Source organism: Talpa occidentalis, unplaced genomic scaffold (assembly GCF_014898055.3).
Source record: "Talpa occidentalis isolate TD23 unplaced genomic scaffold, MPIMG_talOcc4v2.1 talOcc4.17, whole genome shotgun sequence".
In the NCBI taxonomy this organism is placed as follows: Eukaryota; Metazoa; Chordata; class Mammalia; order Eulipotyphla; family Talpidae; genus Talpa; species Talpa occidentalis.
The window spans coordinates 53,215,808-53,231,734 of record NW_023601754.1 but is presented as its reverse complement, the minus strand read 5'-3'; the positions used below and the strand labels follow the sequence as shown (position 1 = coordinate 53,231,734).

Here is a 15,927-nt window from a genome sequence, read left to right as displayed (position 1 = left end):
CAGAGCCAGAGCGGGGAGCAGAGCAGGCAGAAGGACCGAAGGACACTGCTGAGGGGAGCAGCGGGCGGCAGGAGAGGTCTGCGCGCCATGTGGGACCCTCGCAGGCAGCCAGGGATTGAACTGGCGCTGCAGAGGCTGCGGGCAGCTTCCCAGCCCAGCGCTCAACCTTAACATCAACATAATCTTAGCACATGTCCAACTTGCCTTCCTCCCCCTTAACATTATATTACAAACACGTTCTCTTATTATTACGTAGATAAGATACATGTTTGTATCTCAGCTGAGAGAAAATACAATAAGCTGTAATCTTGGGCAGAGAAAAAGATACTTGCTGAGAACAAAAAGGGACAAGTTACAGGATAAAACCTATGGACAGAGGGCCTCCCCACTGGCGCAGCGGGTTGAGGGCCATGCTGTGAAGCTGTCCACAGCCTCTGCAGCGCGGGTTCAATTCCCGGCCGGCCGGGGAGATACCCACATGGCATAGCAGACCTCTCCTGTCTCGCCCACTGCTCCCCTCAGCGGTGTCTTTGGTCTGTTGCCTGTTCTGCTCCCCACTCTGTCTCTGGTGAATCCTCTCACCCTCCTGCGCCTCTGACCTGTACCCCAGCTCTTGTATAAATAAATAAATCTTAAAAAAAAAAAAACCCAATGGGCAGCGAGAACTGCACAGAAGAACAGAGTTTTAATTTCAAACTTAAGAAAAGCAGTGCAGGGGCCTCCGTGGTGGCACAAGGGGTTAAGATGCAACCTATGAAGCTGTCTGCAGCCTCTGCAGCTCGAGTTCGAGCCCCGGCCAGGGAGCTACCCACACGGCGCAGCAGACCTCTCCTGCCGCCCGCTGCTCCCCTCAGCAGTGGACTTCGGTCCTTCTGCCTGTTCTGCTCCCCGCTCTGTCTCTGGTGGATCCTCTCCCCCTCCCGCGCACCTGGCCTGTACCCCAGCTCTTGTATAAATAAAGTAAATATTTTTTAAAAAGACATTTTTTTAAAAAAGAAAAGAAAAAAGTTAATAAAAAGACGGAGCTGGTGGGGCCCGCCCGGCCGGCGCGTCGGCCGCTCCCGCCCCCAGAGGGCGCTGTCCCCCCACGGAGGACGGGCCGGGGCGCGCGGGGCGCACGACGCCGCCGGAGCTCGGGGTCCCCACGTGGCCCGCGCGCCTCCCTCCTCAGGGGCTCCCCTGGCCTCCAGGGTCTGCCCCGCCTCCGTGGCCCCCGCCCGCCCCGGGCCTTTCTCCCCGCCGCCTCGCCCGCCCCGGCCCGCGCGCCCCGGCCCCTCCGCGAGCGCACCCGCCCGGCCCGGCCTCCGCGTCCCGCCCAGGCCGCCCCGCCCGCCCGGCGCGCCCGAGGGGGCTGGCTCCTCCCGGCCCCGGCCCGCGGCGGGCGGGTGTCCACGCGGGCCCGAGCCCGGGAGCCCCGTGCCCCGCCGGCTCCCAGGAGGACGGCGCCTCCCCCCGCGCAGCCTCGCGGGGTCCGGCGCCCCCCGGGGCTCGTCTGCGGAAGCGGATCGCGGGGAGTCGACGCACCGGGAGCCGCGCGCCCTGGGGGCGCCTGGGACTGCCCGCCGCTCGGGGCTGGGCGCACGGGGCTGGGCGCACGGGGTGGGGCGCGCCCGCTCCCCGCGCCTCCGCCCGCCACCGGGGGCGCCCCTGCGCCCGCACCCGCCGCCAGCGAGCCCCCCGCTCCTTGCAGCGCCCCCGGGCGCCGGGACCCTCGCCGCGCCACTCCAGGCCCCGCCGGCCGAGCGGCGGCGCGGCGGCGCCGAGGACCTGCGCTCCGGCTCCCCGAGGTCGCCGGGCGACTTGGCCATGGAGACGGTCTGCTCGACTCCGGGAAGGACAGGCGCGGGGCTTAGGGGCTCCCGAGGACGCTGGTCAGCCGCCCCTGCTGGCCGTCCCGGGCTGCCGGCCCCGGTCATAGCTGGGGACCCTCTACCTACTCTTGTGACTGGGGGGGACACCCAGGCTGACGGCCCAGGGACTCGCTGCCCGGCCCCCCACCTGGCGGTGCACTGGGCTGCCCCTGTGTGGGCTTGGGTCCAGGCTTCCCCCTCTTCCGGCTCCTCCTGGGGGAGGGTGGAAGACTCTGTCTCTGGCATCCCGACCTGCCTGCCCAGGTCTCAAAGCAGCAGTGCCACGGGGTGTGGCACCTGGATGGGCATCCTGGGCTGCCACCAGCAGGACGGAGTGTCGGGGCCCTTAGCAACCATCTGCACTGTCCCCAGCGCACTCAAACCCAGGGGCTCCCAACACAGAACCCCCCACACTGGCACCCCAACCTCACCCGGGCTTACAAATGACGTCAGAGCTCCGGTAAGAATAAGTTTAATGGAATGTCTGGCGATTTCAAATTAAGAACATGAATACGACTACATGCTAGGAAATCATTGCAATACATCAGCCTGGTCCCAAAACGCGGTTCCCTACGACACGAGAAGCCTCTGGAATGTCGCGACATGAGTGCGCCTCGGGGCCAGGCGCCTCCGTGGACGGCACGCGCCCGGGGAAGCAGGAGTGAAATCAGCTCTGATTTGAAATAAAGATTTGTTGACGGGCAGTTCTGCGCCTCCACGTTGACCTTCCGGCAAAAAGGTCGCCTTCCGGGTGGGCGCCGGGCCCGAAGCCTCAGCCCTCGCCCCCTGCGCTGCGGCGGACCCAGGTGTCATTTCTGAGTCTCCAGGCCGCGGCTGCCAGCGCGCCAGGAAGAGGAGCAGCGAGCGAGCGAGCGAGCGAGGCGCGCCCCGGGCCACCAGCCGCCGGGGCTCCAGGGCCGTCAGTGAACAGTGTTTCCTTTGATTTTTGTTTGAAATGACGGATTGACAGCAAGTTGCTGAAACAGTGCCAGGACCCCGTGCGGCCCATCCCCAGCCTGCGCCGCTGCATCTCAGGTACCGACAGCAGGACGGTCCCCGACCTGCCCCCACCCCGCAGCCCCCAGCTGAGATGGCCGCTTCTGGGGCACACGCGGGCGCGCGGCTGGCCTTTAGGGGGCAGGCCCGCCCAGTGGGTTGCAGCGTGAATGTCATCACCCTCTTTCTCACAATTCTCCCTCCGACCGGCCAGGGTACCAACGCGCCTCCCTTCGTGCTTGCTTTCCCAGCCTGCCCTGCAGCCAGGGGTGTCCTTGTGAGCGATGCTGATTTGGCGGACGCCACCAGAATGTGCGCGAAAGGTCTAAGGGTGCTTCGGCACTCCTGGTGAGGACGTGGCCGCGAGGGCTCTTCCCGGCTTGAGCAGGCAGCTATTTCAACGGGAGGCGCAGGTGCCACCCGCGACCACACGTGGAGACGCCGAGAGTCCCCTAGCACGGCCGGGCCCTGGACACACTTTGGTTACCTCTGGGCCTGTGACTAGACAAGCAGCACCTCTTTGTGCAGGTGGGGGGGGCTCTCCCCGGTGACTGTCTCCCACGGAGGTGCAGCCTCTGCTCCAGGTGAGATGCTGCTGTTCTACTTGACCGCTTGGGGACACCTGCTCCCAGCAAGGGGTGCACGGCCCCCTGAATGTGAGCACGCTGAGCGTGGGGCACCGAGTTTGGCCACCGCTAGCCAGGGCTTCTGTTTCCTGTAGCCGAACACCCTTCCGACAGGGGCTCCCTAACTCCAGGAGAGGGAGCGTGAGGCGGCTGCGTCCCTACCAGCCTCCACTAGCCGGTCACCCTAAACCGACTGTTCAAATGCTTGGAGGGTTCCTACGACGGTCCGGGAGCTGCGTGCTGTCCGCGCAGCAGTGGCCACACTGTGGGCCCCTCCGTGCACAGCACAGCCGCGCCTTCCCTTCCCTCCTCCCTTCCATGCACCATTCCAGCTGGTTCGGGATGCAACCTTTGATACACACTCCGCTTTAATGTAGCAAACAAAACTCATGTACAGACATAAATACAATTTGGGGGTATAAATAAGGTAAGAAAATAGAGATGTACATATGGCACAAAATAAATTACTCATAAATACGTGGGACGCGAAGTGCCAGGGAGCGGGCTGGCCGGCTCCGCCTGCACGTGTTTCCGCCGAGAACCAGGGCTTTCCAATACTCCCTTGACAGGCTTTTGGCTGAAATGCCGGGGTGATGAGGTGGGGGTGACCTGGGGAGCGGGGCAGAGGACTGTGGACAGGATGCGGCCTCTGGGAGCTGCTATCTGCGCTTTTCAGGTCAACGTCCACGGCCCGCAGGGGGAGGCCAGACCCCGCGCGGGGTCGGGGCTGTGCAGCTCATCGCCAAGGGGCCGCCTGTGGCATCCGCAGGCCCGGGGAGCCCGAGGCGCCTGGTGAGGAGGGGCTGTGTCCCCAGGCCTCCCCTCTGAGCAGGCGGCAGCAAGGCCTGAGTCGGGTGAGCGGCGGCTGTGGCTGTTGGGAGGGGGCAGGGCAGAGGGCAGAAGCCAGGGAACTGCCCCAGAGGCCGTGGGCAGATGGCCAGGTCGCCCAAAGCGGAATCGGGCCTGGCTCTCGAGATTCACCCAGGCTGGAGGGAAGGGCTGGAGCCCCCCTTGAAGCCTGCACTGTCAGTTGTCCCGGGGGCGCTGGGGAGGGCCAAAGTCCTCCTTGGAGCTGAGACGGGGGCAAGTCTCGCGTGCGGCCGAGTCTGGATTACCTGGTGCTTCCGAGCTGGTCCGCTGCCTGTGAGCTCGGCCCACGCTCCTCTTCCGCCGCCCCTCCTGGAAGCCGTGGGAGGACTGCGGGCGTCAGGCTGGGCCGGGCATGTCCCCAGAGGCAGCGGAGTCCCGTCGGGGAGGCGTGCAAGCACACGGGACGGCGCCTAGCCAGGCGGCAGGGTGGGGGCTGGCACCGCCCCGTCATACAAGCTGACCCGCAAGCGAGCGGCACAGCCGGCGTCCGACGCGCACCGGCCCGAGTCCTAATGCTCCTTCCTAGCGCTAGAGACGGGAGGTCACAGGTCAGGCCGTGCGGCCCGGCCAGAGTCCACTCTGCAGGCGGCCCGGGCCAGGACCTGCCTCCGTGGGCGGGAGGGGGCCCGGACTTCCGTCACTTCTGAAAGCTGGGGCTCTTCACCCTCCCCAGCCTGGTGGCGATCCCGAAAGGGTCCATGCTGTCCGTCTCCAGGGGCGAGGCAAACACCTCCCAGTGGAAGAAGTCCTGGACGCCCTTGGGCTGCATGGGGTCCTGGGGCAGCATGGGCAGGAAGCGGGACAGCGGCAGGAAGCCCCTCCCTGTGTGCAGCTGCCTCTGCTTGGGGCTGCTCAGGGACACCGGGAGCCGGTGCTTCCTGGACAGGTACACGTTGTAGCCGTCGGGCAGGATCTCCTCCTCGAAGGCGCAGTCCTCATCCGAGAACTGAGGCTGCGGAGAAAACGGGCAGCCGGTGAGCGCCCATGGGTGAGACGCGGGCAGGGGCTGGTGCTGCCAGCTCAGGCCGTGGCACCCAGAGGACGGAAGGAGACCAAGTACCCGCTTTCGGGCAACTTTACATAGGGAGCGGATCCATCTCCCCACACGCCCGCGAGTGGGTGTAAGCGGGTCGGGCCCACGGGGAGCTTCCCTTGTACCCGCGCGGACACCAACACCCACCCCCGCAGCCTGGAGGTGCCCCTGCTCCACCTGGCGCCCTGGGACGCCAGGGACACACCTGTCTGGGGGACATGCTCACCCACACGCTTCCCACACACCCTCCCAGCTGCGCCCAAAGCACCCACCTTCCAAGCTTGAGTCTCGCTCTGAGCCCCGGGCACAAACCCTGCGTGCTCTGCCCCAGGGAAGGGCGAGTGAACCCCGCGGCCAGCCCGCGGGCATGGACGCCCCGCCCGTCTCCCCACAATCCCCCGCCACCCCGTCTCCCCTCCGCTCTTTGGGAAACACTCCAAACCCCGCGAGCCTTTCAGGATCAGCCTTTGAATTAGGAATGACCCGGAATCCGATCTGGGGCCCATTAAAGCATCTCTTCCCCAGCCAGACCCAGGAGCCGGCGGACTCCAGCCCTTTTTGTCTGGGCCATTGTCAGGACCCTCGGCCCCCTCGGGCGCCCCATTCAGCAGCCTCCGGGCAGCCGGCCAGCGGGCAGGACGAGCCGCCGCCCCTCCCCCGGCCGCGGCCGGAAATGCTGGCGGGGCGCGCGGGGGCCCCCACTCCAGCGTCCTTCCCCCGGGGGCGCGGGGGGGCCAGCTGGGGGGGGGAGCCGCCAGGGTGGGCGTTGCAGCGCCGCAGGAGGCGCCCGGCTGACCGCGGAGGGTGCGCTGTGCTGATAAGCGCTGATAAGGCCCCCGGGGCCGCCGCGACAGCCCCGCGCGGCGCGGGGTGCAGCCGCCCGCCCGCCCGCCCGAGGGGAAATGCAAATCGATAAACCGGGAGGGAAACCAGAGGGGGCGACCAGCGCCTCCTCTCCTCTACGGGCAGAAAATGGAGGGCCGGCCTCCCGGGGAAGGTGACTTTCTGCTGACAAGGAGCCCCCGCCCGCCCCGGGGCCCGCGGGCCCAGGAGGGGCCCCTCTCGCGCCGGGGCCGGGGCGCGCGGGGCCGGGGGACCCCGGATCACAACGACAGAAGTCGCGGCCCGGGCGCGAGTGGCCTCGGGGCCCGCCCGCCTCCGCGAGCCCCCCCCCCCGTCCCCCCGCTCCTTTGTCCTGCTCGAGGCTCCGCGCCGGCCCGAGGGCGCTCCGGGCGGACGGGGCGCGGGCGCGTCGGCGCCACGGAAAACGCAACTTTGAGGCTAAGGAAAAAGCCCTCCCGCCGCAGGGGGGGCGGCTTTCGCGTCGCCCCGGGGAGGCGGGGCTTTCCGGGAGGCGCGCGGGGCCCCCGCCCGGGGCCGAGGGGCCCGGACCTCACACAGCCGGGTCGGCGCGCGGGGGGCGCGGGGGGCGCGGGGGGCGGGGCTCGATCCTTTGAACTCGCAGCCTTTGTTCCCCGCGAACGGAGACCCGCGGCCGCGCACTTCCTGCCCGGAGACCCCGGGGGTCACCTGCGCACCCCCAGAAGCGTTCCCGGGGGGCGCGCCCCGAGCGCGGAGAAGCGCGCCGCTGGATTATTCTCCTGACGTGTCTGCAAAACACGCGCGCTCTGATGTTCAGAGACAAGTACACGCCTCTCCAATCTCAGGGGTGCTGTTTCCCCCCCTGATTTCGAGATCGACTTCGCGAAGAGCCCACGTCCCGCATTTTATTCCCTTCCATCCGCCCGCGGGGAGGGCCCCGGAGGCGGGGACCGCGCGCCGGGCTGGAGGGCCCGAGGGGGGCTTCCTGCTCCACATCCAGGAGCCCGCAACGCGCCGCCTCCGGCTGCGCTGGGAGCGCGGGGGCGCTGGCGGGGTGCTGCCTCAGAACCCCCCCCGGAGCGATGTCGCCTTCAGCTTGCAGAGGCCTTTGCGGCCTTTTCTGGGGGTTCTGCGCGGCTCGGGCTGCGGCCGGGAAGCCCTGGGCCCAGCCCGCGCCCCCTCCCTTCTGCAGGCCCCACCCCGGGGGCGCGCAGGGCCCGCGCGGAGACACCTACCAGCCCCTGCATCCTGCCGTCGGCGCCCATGCAGAGGTACCGGGCGCTGTTCGCCCCCTTGATGGCCACGGTCCGCAGGGCGACAGCCTTGATCTCCACCAGACCTGAGTGCGAAGGGAGCAAAAGGCTGCAGCGAGGGCCGCGGGGCCACGTGTGGATGCGAGGGGAGCACCGACCCATGTCACCCCGCCCCCCACTTCCTCCGCTGTCGGGGGCCTGCGGAGCCGGCCGGGGGCTAGAGGAGGCTGCAGCCGCGTTCGCGAGTCTCTGCCCCGGTGCGGGGGCTGCCGGCGGCCCCGCGGCGGGAGCAGAACGCGGAGACCCGGGGAGCGAGGGGCGCGGGGGGCGCGGGTGAAGGGGCCGCGGGCGGGCACTCACTGTGCGCGCTCTGGCCCCGCGCGCAGTCCACTGCGCCCTCGGGGCGGATGCGGAGGAAGCAGCTGGAGAGCCCCGGGGGCCCCGCGGCGTACAGGTGCCGCAGGCGCACGGGCTCGCCCCAGCCGTAGCGCACGTGCGGCCCGGCGTCCGAGGACAGGGGCCGCCCGGCGGCGGCCAGCCAGAGGCCGGCCAGGACCAGGGCGCGGGCCGCGACGCCCCGGCTCGGCGCGCTCCGCATGGCACCTCCGGAGGGCTGGGGCGAAGTTCGGGCGGCAGCTGGGGCGCGCGGGGCAGAGCGTGGCGAGGCGCGCGGCCGCCACTCAGCCGCCAAGCGTGCGCTCCGGGCGCGGCGCTCCTGCTCCGACGGCGCGGCGGGCCCGGCCCGCGACCTTATATAGCGCGTCGCCCCGGCCCGGCGGGTGGGTGCCCGCGACACCCGAGCGTGTCTTATCGGGATTGCATCAGGCCTCCGCCCCCGGGACACACCCACTCACACCCCGCCCCGACCCCAGCCCCCTCCGCGGGCCGCGCCCGGGTGACCCCGCCCCGGCCGCCGGGACCGGGGTGGGGGGCGGGGGAGGCCCCGCGCGCGGGAGGGGCAGGAGCGCCCCGGCCCCGCGGAGGCGGCCGGGGCCGGGGCGCTCCCCGCAGAGCGAGGCTGAGTTTATGAAGCGGTGAAGAGGCGACGGGGGCCCGTCCCCCGGCCGCGGCCCCCTTAGGGCGTGCGCGCCTCGCGGGGGGCTCGCTGGGGCGGGGGGCAGGAACCCTGGGGCCAGAGTTAGGGGGCACCAAGTGTTGCGCCCCTCGGTTCCAGCCCGGGAAAGCCCGGCCGCGGCTTCGGGGCCACCCCCGCCCGAGAAGGCCCCCCGCCTCGTCTCCAGACGCGAAGCCGTCCATCAGCATCTCCCGGAGGCCATTTTCTCGGGCTTTCCTCCCCGCGGCCCCGCCCCCTGCCCCTTTTCTTCTGGTAAATTGCGCCCCGACGGGGTGCCGGGCGCGCTCTCCGCCCGCGGAGACAATGGGGCGCGGGGCGCGGGGCGAGCGCTAGATGGCGCCCCCGCCCGGGCCTCGGCCCTGCGCCCCGCGCGGGTTCTGACCCGGTGCCGAGCGCGCCTCGGCGGGACCCGGCGGCGGGGGCGCCCTACCTGGCGGGGAGGGGCTGCTGGGCCCGGGGGCACCTCTGGGAGACGGGGCTGCCGCGGGGGCGGCTCTGCAAACGGGGGGCTTCCTTGACGCCGCCGCGGGCCTGGAGCAAGGGGGGTCCCGGCTGCGGCCGGGCGGGATCCGTCCCTCAGGCCCCCGAGGCCCCCCGCCCGGGCCCCCGAGGCCCCCCGCCCGGGGCGCGGCCGGAGCGGGGGGCGGCGGCGGGAGCGCGGGGGGCCGGGCCCAGCCGGGTGGGTGTCCACGAGCCGAGGCCGCGTTCAGGGCGGGGCCCACGACGGCGCCCGCGGGACGGTCGCCGGGGGGCGCCTGACGAGGGCACCCCGAGCGGCGCCCGCGAAATCCCATTACCCCCCCGAGCCCCCCCCGTGGCTTTAAACCGACCGCGGCTCCTGTTCACTCGGTTACGCCCCCCGCGGCTCTCGCTTTAGAGCCCCCAGAGGGCTGCGGGCGCTGGGGGGGCAGCCGCCGAGCCCCAAGTGGAGCCCCGACGCTGGCTCCTCCCCCTCCCCAACGGCGGGGCAGGAGAGTGACCTCTGACCCCGACCTCAGGGCGAGGCGAGGCTGGCTGCACCCCGGCCCTGGTGAAACGCCGAATGGGGACCCCTCCCGCGGGGAAAAGCGGAGGAGCACCCCCAGGGCCCGCAGCCCGTGAGTGGGGGGCCCGGCGTCTGCGCCCAGGCCCGCGGCTTGGAAACTCGGGTCCCCGCGTCTGCGGCCCGGGTGGGGGCTCCCGGGGATCCCCGCCGCCCCCCGACGCCGCCCCTCTGCCCGCCGCAGCCTCGCCCGGGGCCTCGGGGTGCGGTCGCGCGGGCGGGACGCGGCGGAGGGGCCCCCGCACGTGCGCTCCCGAGCCTGAGACCCGCGCGGCTGATCCGCGCCCCGGGCGAGGACCCGGGGGCTGGGGGCGGCCAGACCCCCGGAGCGCGGGCGCGGGGGGGGGGGGGGGGGCGGGGTCGGCGTCCCCAGCCCGGGCCCTGCGGTGGGGGGAGCGGCCGCCGCGGGGGTGGGGACGCGGGGCGGCCAGCAGGGGGCGCCGCGGCAGGCCGGGGAGCCGCCCCAGCCCCGCAGCCCAGCCCCGCAGCCCAGCCCCGCAGCCCAGCCCCGCAGCCCCAGCCCCGCAGCCCAGCTCTGCAGCCCCAGCCCCGCAGCCCAGCCCCGCAGCCCAGCCCCGCAGCCCCAGCCCGCAGCCCAGCCCCGCAGCCCAGCCCCGCAGCCCCAGCCCCGCAGCCCAGCTCTGCAGCCCCAGCCCGCAGCCCAGCCCCGCAGCCCAGCCCCGCAGCCCCAGCCCGCAGCCCCAGCCCGCAGCCCAGCCCCGCAGCCCCAGCCCGCAGCCCAGCCCCGCAGCCCCAGCCCGCAGCCCCAGCCCCGCAGCCCAGCCCCGCAGCCCCAGCCCCGCAGCCCCAGCCCCGCAGCCCCAGCCCGCAGCCCCAGCCCCGCAGCCCAGCCCCGCAGCCCCAGCCCCGCAGCCCAGCCCCGCAGCCCCAGCCCCGCAGCCCAGCCCCGCAGCCCCAGCCCGCAGCCCCAGCCCCGCAGCCCAGCCCCGCAGCCCCAGCCCCGCAGCCCAGCCCCGCAGCCCCAGCCCCGCAGCCCCAGCCCCGCAGCCCAGCCCCGCAGCCCCAGCCCCGCAGCCCCAGCCCCGCAGCCCAGCCCCGCAGCCCAGCCCCGACCCACACACGCCCCCCGCGTGCAGGCCTGGGCCGGCCTAGAGCCTCCGGGCTGCGCCTGCCTGGCCTCGGGCGGGCAGACACCGCGGGGGGGGGGGGGCGGTTCATGGGAGCTGGGAGCGGGGCCGGGCTCCAGGCCCGGTGGCCGCGGGGGCTGGACGTGCGTGAGCCGCGGTCCTCCGAGCCGCCCTGAGCCCTGTCTCCGCACCGGGCCCTCCCGGCTGCTCCCGACGCGCCAGAGGAGCTCGTCCCCGTCGCAGCCCCAGCCGAGACTCCCCTGCGGGCTGTGCCGGAGCAGCCACGTGCTGCTTCTAGTTTCCCGCTTGGGGCTTGGCATCCCAGACACGCGTTTCTAAGCAGCCCCCTCCCGGCCCCACCGCCCAGCGGCGCGCAGTGACCTTCACTGCTGGGTGTTGGTGAAAACCCTTATCAGACGGGAGATCTGCGGCCGGGCCTGGGGCTGAAGTCCGGGGTGCAGGGCCAAGGCTGCCGGCTGGTCCCCGGGGCCCCTGAGCTCCGCCCTGCGGCGCTGCTGGAACCTGCGCTGCGCGCCCCCCCAGCGCAAACCCATCTTCCTCCTTTGCAGATCGTCATTCCCAAAGGGGCGACCCTGCCAGCCCAGGAGCGTCGGGGTGGAAGCGGGCAACTCCTCTGTGCCTCGGTTCCCTGTCTTGAGAGCACAGTCAAAGGGAGGCCCGATGCGCAGGGCTCGGGGGAGAACCCGGAGACCCCAGCCCTGATCACGGGGATTGGTGCTCATCCCGAGCCGCCGGCCTGGGGGGGGGGGGGGGCAGAGGTGACAACTGTTCTGACCTGCCGAGGGCCACGCTCCGGCGCCCTTCGCTGAAAGAACTGTGCTGTCAGGGCACCAGGCGAGTCTAGTCCAGAGTGACAAAGCCCAGTGGGTGACGGTGTGGCGCCGGGGACCACGGGGTCGGCCAGGGAGGGGCTCGAAGGGCCCACGGTGCCGCCGGTGGACCGTCCCGCCCCTCGCTCGGTGGTGGCGGGGTGAGCTGGCCGCGACAGCTGCCGCGGCTCCTCGTTTGAACGGTGCCCGGCAGAGGCGGTGTCTCCGTTTTAAGTTACGTCTCAACAAAGTTGATGGCGCCCGGTTCATTGCCAAGGCCGTACCCGTTCAAGGCCAATTCAGAAGATCCAGACTCGGGGAAGCAGCCTGAGGGGATGGGGACTCTCCCCCCGTAGGACCCGCCCCCCATCGGCTGCCTCCGCTCAGGAGTTCGCCGGGGCCTCTGAACACGGCTGCCCGGACCTGCAGCCACAGGAGAGCCAGCTGCTGCCCCGCTCTGCGGGGGAAAGGCCGGGGCAGAGCTGGCAGCGACACCGGCTGGTGGGTGAGGGCCTGGCGGAGAGAGCACGTGGGCACCCAGGGAGGGAGCGATGATGCCTTTTAAAGAGGAACACCCCCCCCCCGCCCAGGGTTCCTTATAGTTAAAAGGCCTAAGCAGGGCCTCCCTGGTGGCGCCGGGGCTAAGTCTCAGCACTGTGAAGCTAGTCCCCCGCCAGGGAGCTACCCGCAGGGCGCAGCGGACCTCTCCTGTCTCCCCGCTGTCCCCTCGCAGTGGGTTTCAGTGGATCCACCTGTCTCTGGGGAATCCTCTCCCCCCAGTACACCTTTGGCCTATACCTCAGCTCTTCAACATAAAAATAAATTTTTAAAAATCTTTTTTTTTTTAAAGATTTTTTTATTTATTTGTACAAGCACTGGGTACAGGCCAGATGCGCAAGGGGTGGGGTGTGTGTGTGTGTGACAGGATTCACCAGAGCCAGAGCGGGGAGCAGAACAGGCAGAAGGACGGAGGTGCACTGGTGAGGGGAGCAGCGGGCGGCAGGAGAGGTCTGCGCGCCATGTGGGACCCTCAGCCGGCGGCCAGGGATCGAACCGGCGCTGCAGAGGCTGCGGGCAGCCTCGCAACCCAGTGCTCAACCGCTGCGCCACCAAGGGAGGCCCAATTTTTAAAAATCTTTAGAAGAAGCAAAAGGCCCGAGCAGCTGGGTGCTGCTGGGGTGGGGGCTGGCTGCCCGACGGGTGCTCGGTAACTCGAGAAAAGCGTGGTTATCACTATTCTCCACGCCACACTGAACCGTACACTTGTAACTGAACCGTACACTTCTACATGGCTGGTTTTGTGTTATGTGGATGTCACGCAAAAAAGAAAGCGACCCGCGGAGGGCGCCCAGGCCGGGGCGTGACCGGGCAGCGGGCTGAGGGGGCTGGGCTGGGTGGCAGGCCAGGCCCTGCCCAGGGCTGTGGACAGACGTCCCCGACCCCGCAGATGGGGCTAGCACGGTGTCTGTCACCCCCGCCCTGGATGTCCAGGTCGCCGTCCCCAGCCGTCCTCCAGAGCGGGCGGCGCGGCTCCGGAGACGCCCTGGCCGGGACAGGGTGGCGGCGCCAAGGAGAATGTGGGGGTGAGGTCCCGCTCTGTGGTGTCTTCTTGGGGCGTGCCTCCTAGGGACCATGCTGTGTCCCGACTGGCACTCCCCGTCTCTGGGTCTCTGTCTCTGTCTGATGAGGACACTTGTTGGATTTAGGGGACCGTGCCAGGGACGAGCTCACCCGAGACCCTTCATTTCATGGGCAGAGACTTTCCCAAACAAGGTGACGTCCACCTGCCCTCGGGGAGCACCAGCTGGTGCCGTCCTCGGTGCTTGTCCCCCACAGCACCCCGACCCCCACCGAGAGCAGGGGGTAGCGACGGCTGAGCCTGCATGTCCTGGAGCAGAGGCCGGCGCGTGCACCTGTGGGGGCTGCACGGGCCAGCAGGGTCCTCTGGGCCGGGGCTGCTTGGAGGGTGTTAGGCCCATGTGCCCCCGAGGCTAGGAGAGGTCGTCCATGCCGCTTCTTCTGCACATTGGTTGCCCTGGGACTCTCCTCCCGCCACCCCTCGGGCCCGCGGGGCTCTGTGGCCTCACTCCCCACCTGCCAGGCAGCTGGTCAAGCACCCCCCCAACCCCGGGGGGCACATCAGCAAATCCCCGTGAAATACGTGAAAGGGCGCACCTGGAGAAGGGGGGACCCCTGGAGGGGGGAGGGTGCCTAGGGAAGGGAGAGCACCAGGAGAGGGGGGAGCACCACAGAGGGAGGGAGCATCGTCCTCTGCCTCACGTTCGTCCCCGCCCGTGGGGCCACCTGCGTCTGCTGCCCCGGGTGGGCCCGCCTCGGTCACACCACAGGAGCCATCAAAGCCACCCACGAACCTTGTCCCACGTCGGCTGGGCCGGCCTGTCCCGTCAGCCGGGAAGGCCCACGCGGGGCCTCTGCACGGCATCGGCGGCCCCAGGCGGGCGGCCCGTGGCTGCTCTCGCGTCCCGGCTGCCACCTCCGCCGCCCCGGCCATCCCCGGCCTCCGCGCCGGCCTCCCGAGCAGGCTCCTCGCCAGGCCCAAGCCACCGGGGCCCCGAGCCCGGCCACCCGAGGCTGACCCCTGGCCCCGCCAGGCCCCCGGCCCCCGTGTGTTGGCCAGGGAGGCTTTTAACTTCTTCAAATGCTTTCGCGGCTCCCGATGGTGCCTTCTCCAAAGAGCCCCATGAAATTCTCGGAGACCTGTCAAGCCGGGGGAGCCCCAGAGCGCTTTGATTTACAGGACAGATGTTTGCCAGCTGACACTTGGAGGGGCCGAGGGGGCGGGGGGAATTAAATAAGAATAGGGGTGTCAGCTCCCAAAAGGTGGCATCTCTCTGCTTAATTCCTTGACGCCCAGTGTGGTTCAGAGGTCGGGCTGTTAATGGCAGGGGACAAATTGGGGGCCGCCACCTGTGGTTCTTCCAGAGGGGGAGGGAAGCCCCTCCACATTTCAGGCCTGGCCCCCTAGCCAGGCCTGACCGCCCTTGACTGCTGAGCGCTCCCTGGCCTCTCCGGGCCTCGGTCTCTCCACCTGTAACACAAAGGGACGGATGCCCGGGAACACCCTGCGTGATGCCCGCCGTGGCGGGTGCTGCTCCCCCACAGCTCGACCACCCGGCGGGGCCCTCCCCGAGGCGCCTTCCAAGTGGCCGCCCCCGCCACCCGCCCACCAGCGAGCACCCCCATGCACAGCTGAAGCCCCGCTCGCCCCGCAGCCCCCTGAGCCCCCACCCCCGACCCAGGCTCCCGGCAGCCGGCCCTGCCCCTGGGCGGGGAGAGCCCGGCACGCGTGCTCAGGCCCCAGGGAGACCCACGGGCGCAACTCGCGGGACAGATGGACACACAGACACCCGACACCGGACAGGCCCTCGCGGGCGCGGCCGCTGCTGGCGAAGGCGGGGGCTCACGTGTGGGCGGGGGCCAGGGGGCCGCAGGGCCCAGGCGGGGCCCTCTCCTCCGACTCTCGCTGCGGGCGGGGGCTTCACCTCGCCAGCCAAGCTGCGTGTCAGGCGCACAGCGCCGTGTCGGGCGCCCCGTGCAGCCGGTGCCCGGGGCGGCTCCCGGGTCCCTCCGCGGCACATTAGTAAAGCCGGGGCCGTTCGCCGCAGGCCTGGAGCCGCCGTTGGCGTAGCCCTCGCCAGCTTTGATCACCCCCTTTCATGCCAGGGCCCAGCACTCAGAGGCTCCGACGGCACAACTCGGGGTGAGGGCTGCCCGCTCCCCTCCCGAGGGACGGCGGGGCTCCCACCCTCACGAGGCTGGGCCTAGGCGTCCTCGCCGCCCCGAGCTGGGTGCCAAATGGCGGCACCGGGCTGCCCGGCAGCTCCGGCCTCGGGCCTCCAGCAGTTGTAAAGCACTTTGGGGCCCACTGGCACCAGGCCAGGTTGCGGTGCCCTCGAGGTGGCTCCTGACTCCGTAAATGGCCGCAGCGGGGAGGCCCCGGGGACATGCTGGGGCTTTGGGGACGGTCACCCTTCAGGGCGACCTTGCAATGGGCCTTGGCCCCCCGCCTCCCTGGGGAGAGGACCTGGAGCAGGGTGGTGGGACCGGACTCCCCGGGGAGAAGGGTGGGGTGGCTCAAGGGCCACAGGTCGGGGGCCTCTGGGGTGGGGACCCTGCCTGGGTGCTGGAGCTGAGGACCCCAGGCCAGCAGCAAAGAGGCTTTGGCGTTCCCAGCCCAGTATCGGGGCACCTGGAGCCTGGCTCCCAGCCCAGGCCGGGGCCCCACGGGCCACGCGCATCGGCTCCCACGCCTGGGCAGCCCCCTTCTGTGCTCACGGTGCGCCTACTGTGTGCTGCCCACACCCTCGGTTAAGGATGCAAGGAACTAAAAAAACTCTTTCCAAAGGGGAAACTGAGGCCCACTGAGCAAGCCTGGCTGCGATCCGGCAGGGCTTGGGACCTTTTTCCTTGGCGGGGACGCC

The 15,927-nt window shown here is 70.5% G+C and overlaps 1 protein-coding gene across 1 annotated transcript; it reads right to left on the bottom strand.

Moving 5' to 3' along the window:
* Positions 1-4,925: 4,925 nt before the first annotated feature.
* Positions 4,926-8,048, bottom strand: FGF19 (fibroblast growth factor 19). The gene is made up of 3 exons (XM_037515677.1): positions 7,811-8,048; positions 7,433-7,536; positions 4,926-5,294 (listed from the first exon to the last, which is right to left on the bottom strand). Exons 1-3 carry the CDS (start codon positions 8,046-8,048, stop codon positions 4,980-4,982), a joined length of 657 nt encoding a protein of 218 aa, XP_037371574.1. The 3' UTR covers positions 4,926-4,979.
* Positions 8,049-15,927: the final 7,879 nt, after the last annotated feature.

Coding starts and splice junctions, on each gene's coding strand:
- FGF19 (XM_037515677.1), bottom strand. CDS start 8,048: ATGCGGAGCGCGCCGAGCCGGGGCGTCGCGGCCCGCGCCCTGGTCCTG. Junction 7,537..7,810: donor GCGGGGCCAGAGCGCGCACA/GTGAGTGCCCGC, acceptor CTTCGCACTCAG/GTCTGGTGGAGATCAAGGCT. Junction 5,295..7,432: donor ACGGCAGGATGCAGGGGCTG/GTAGGTGTCTCC, acceptor TTTTCTCCGCAG/CCTCAGTTCTCGGATGAGGA.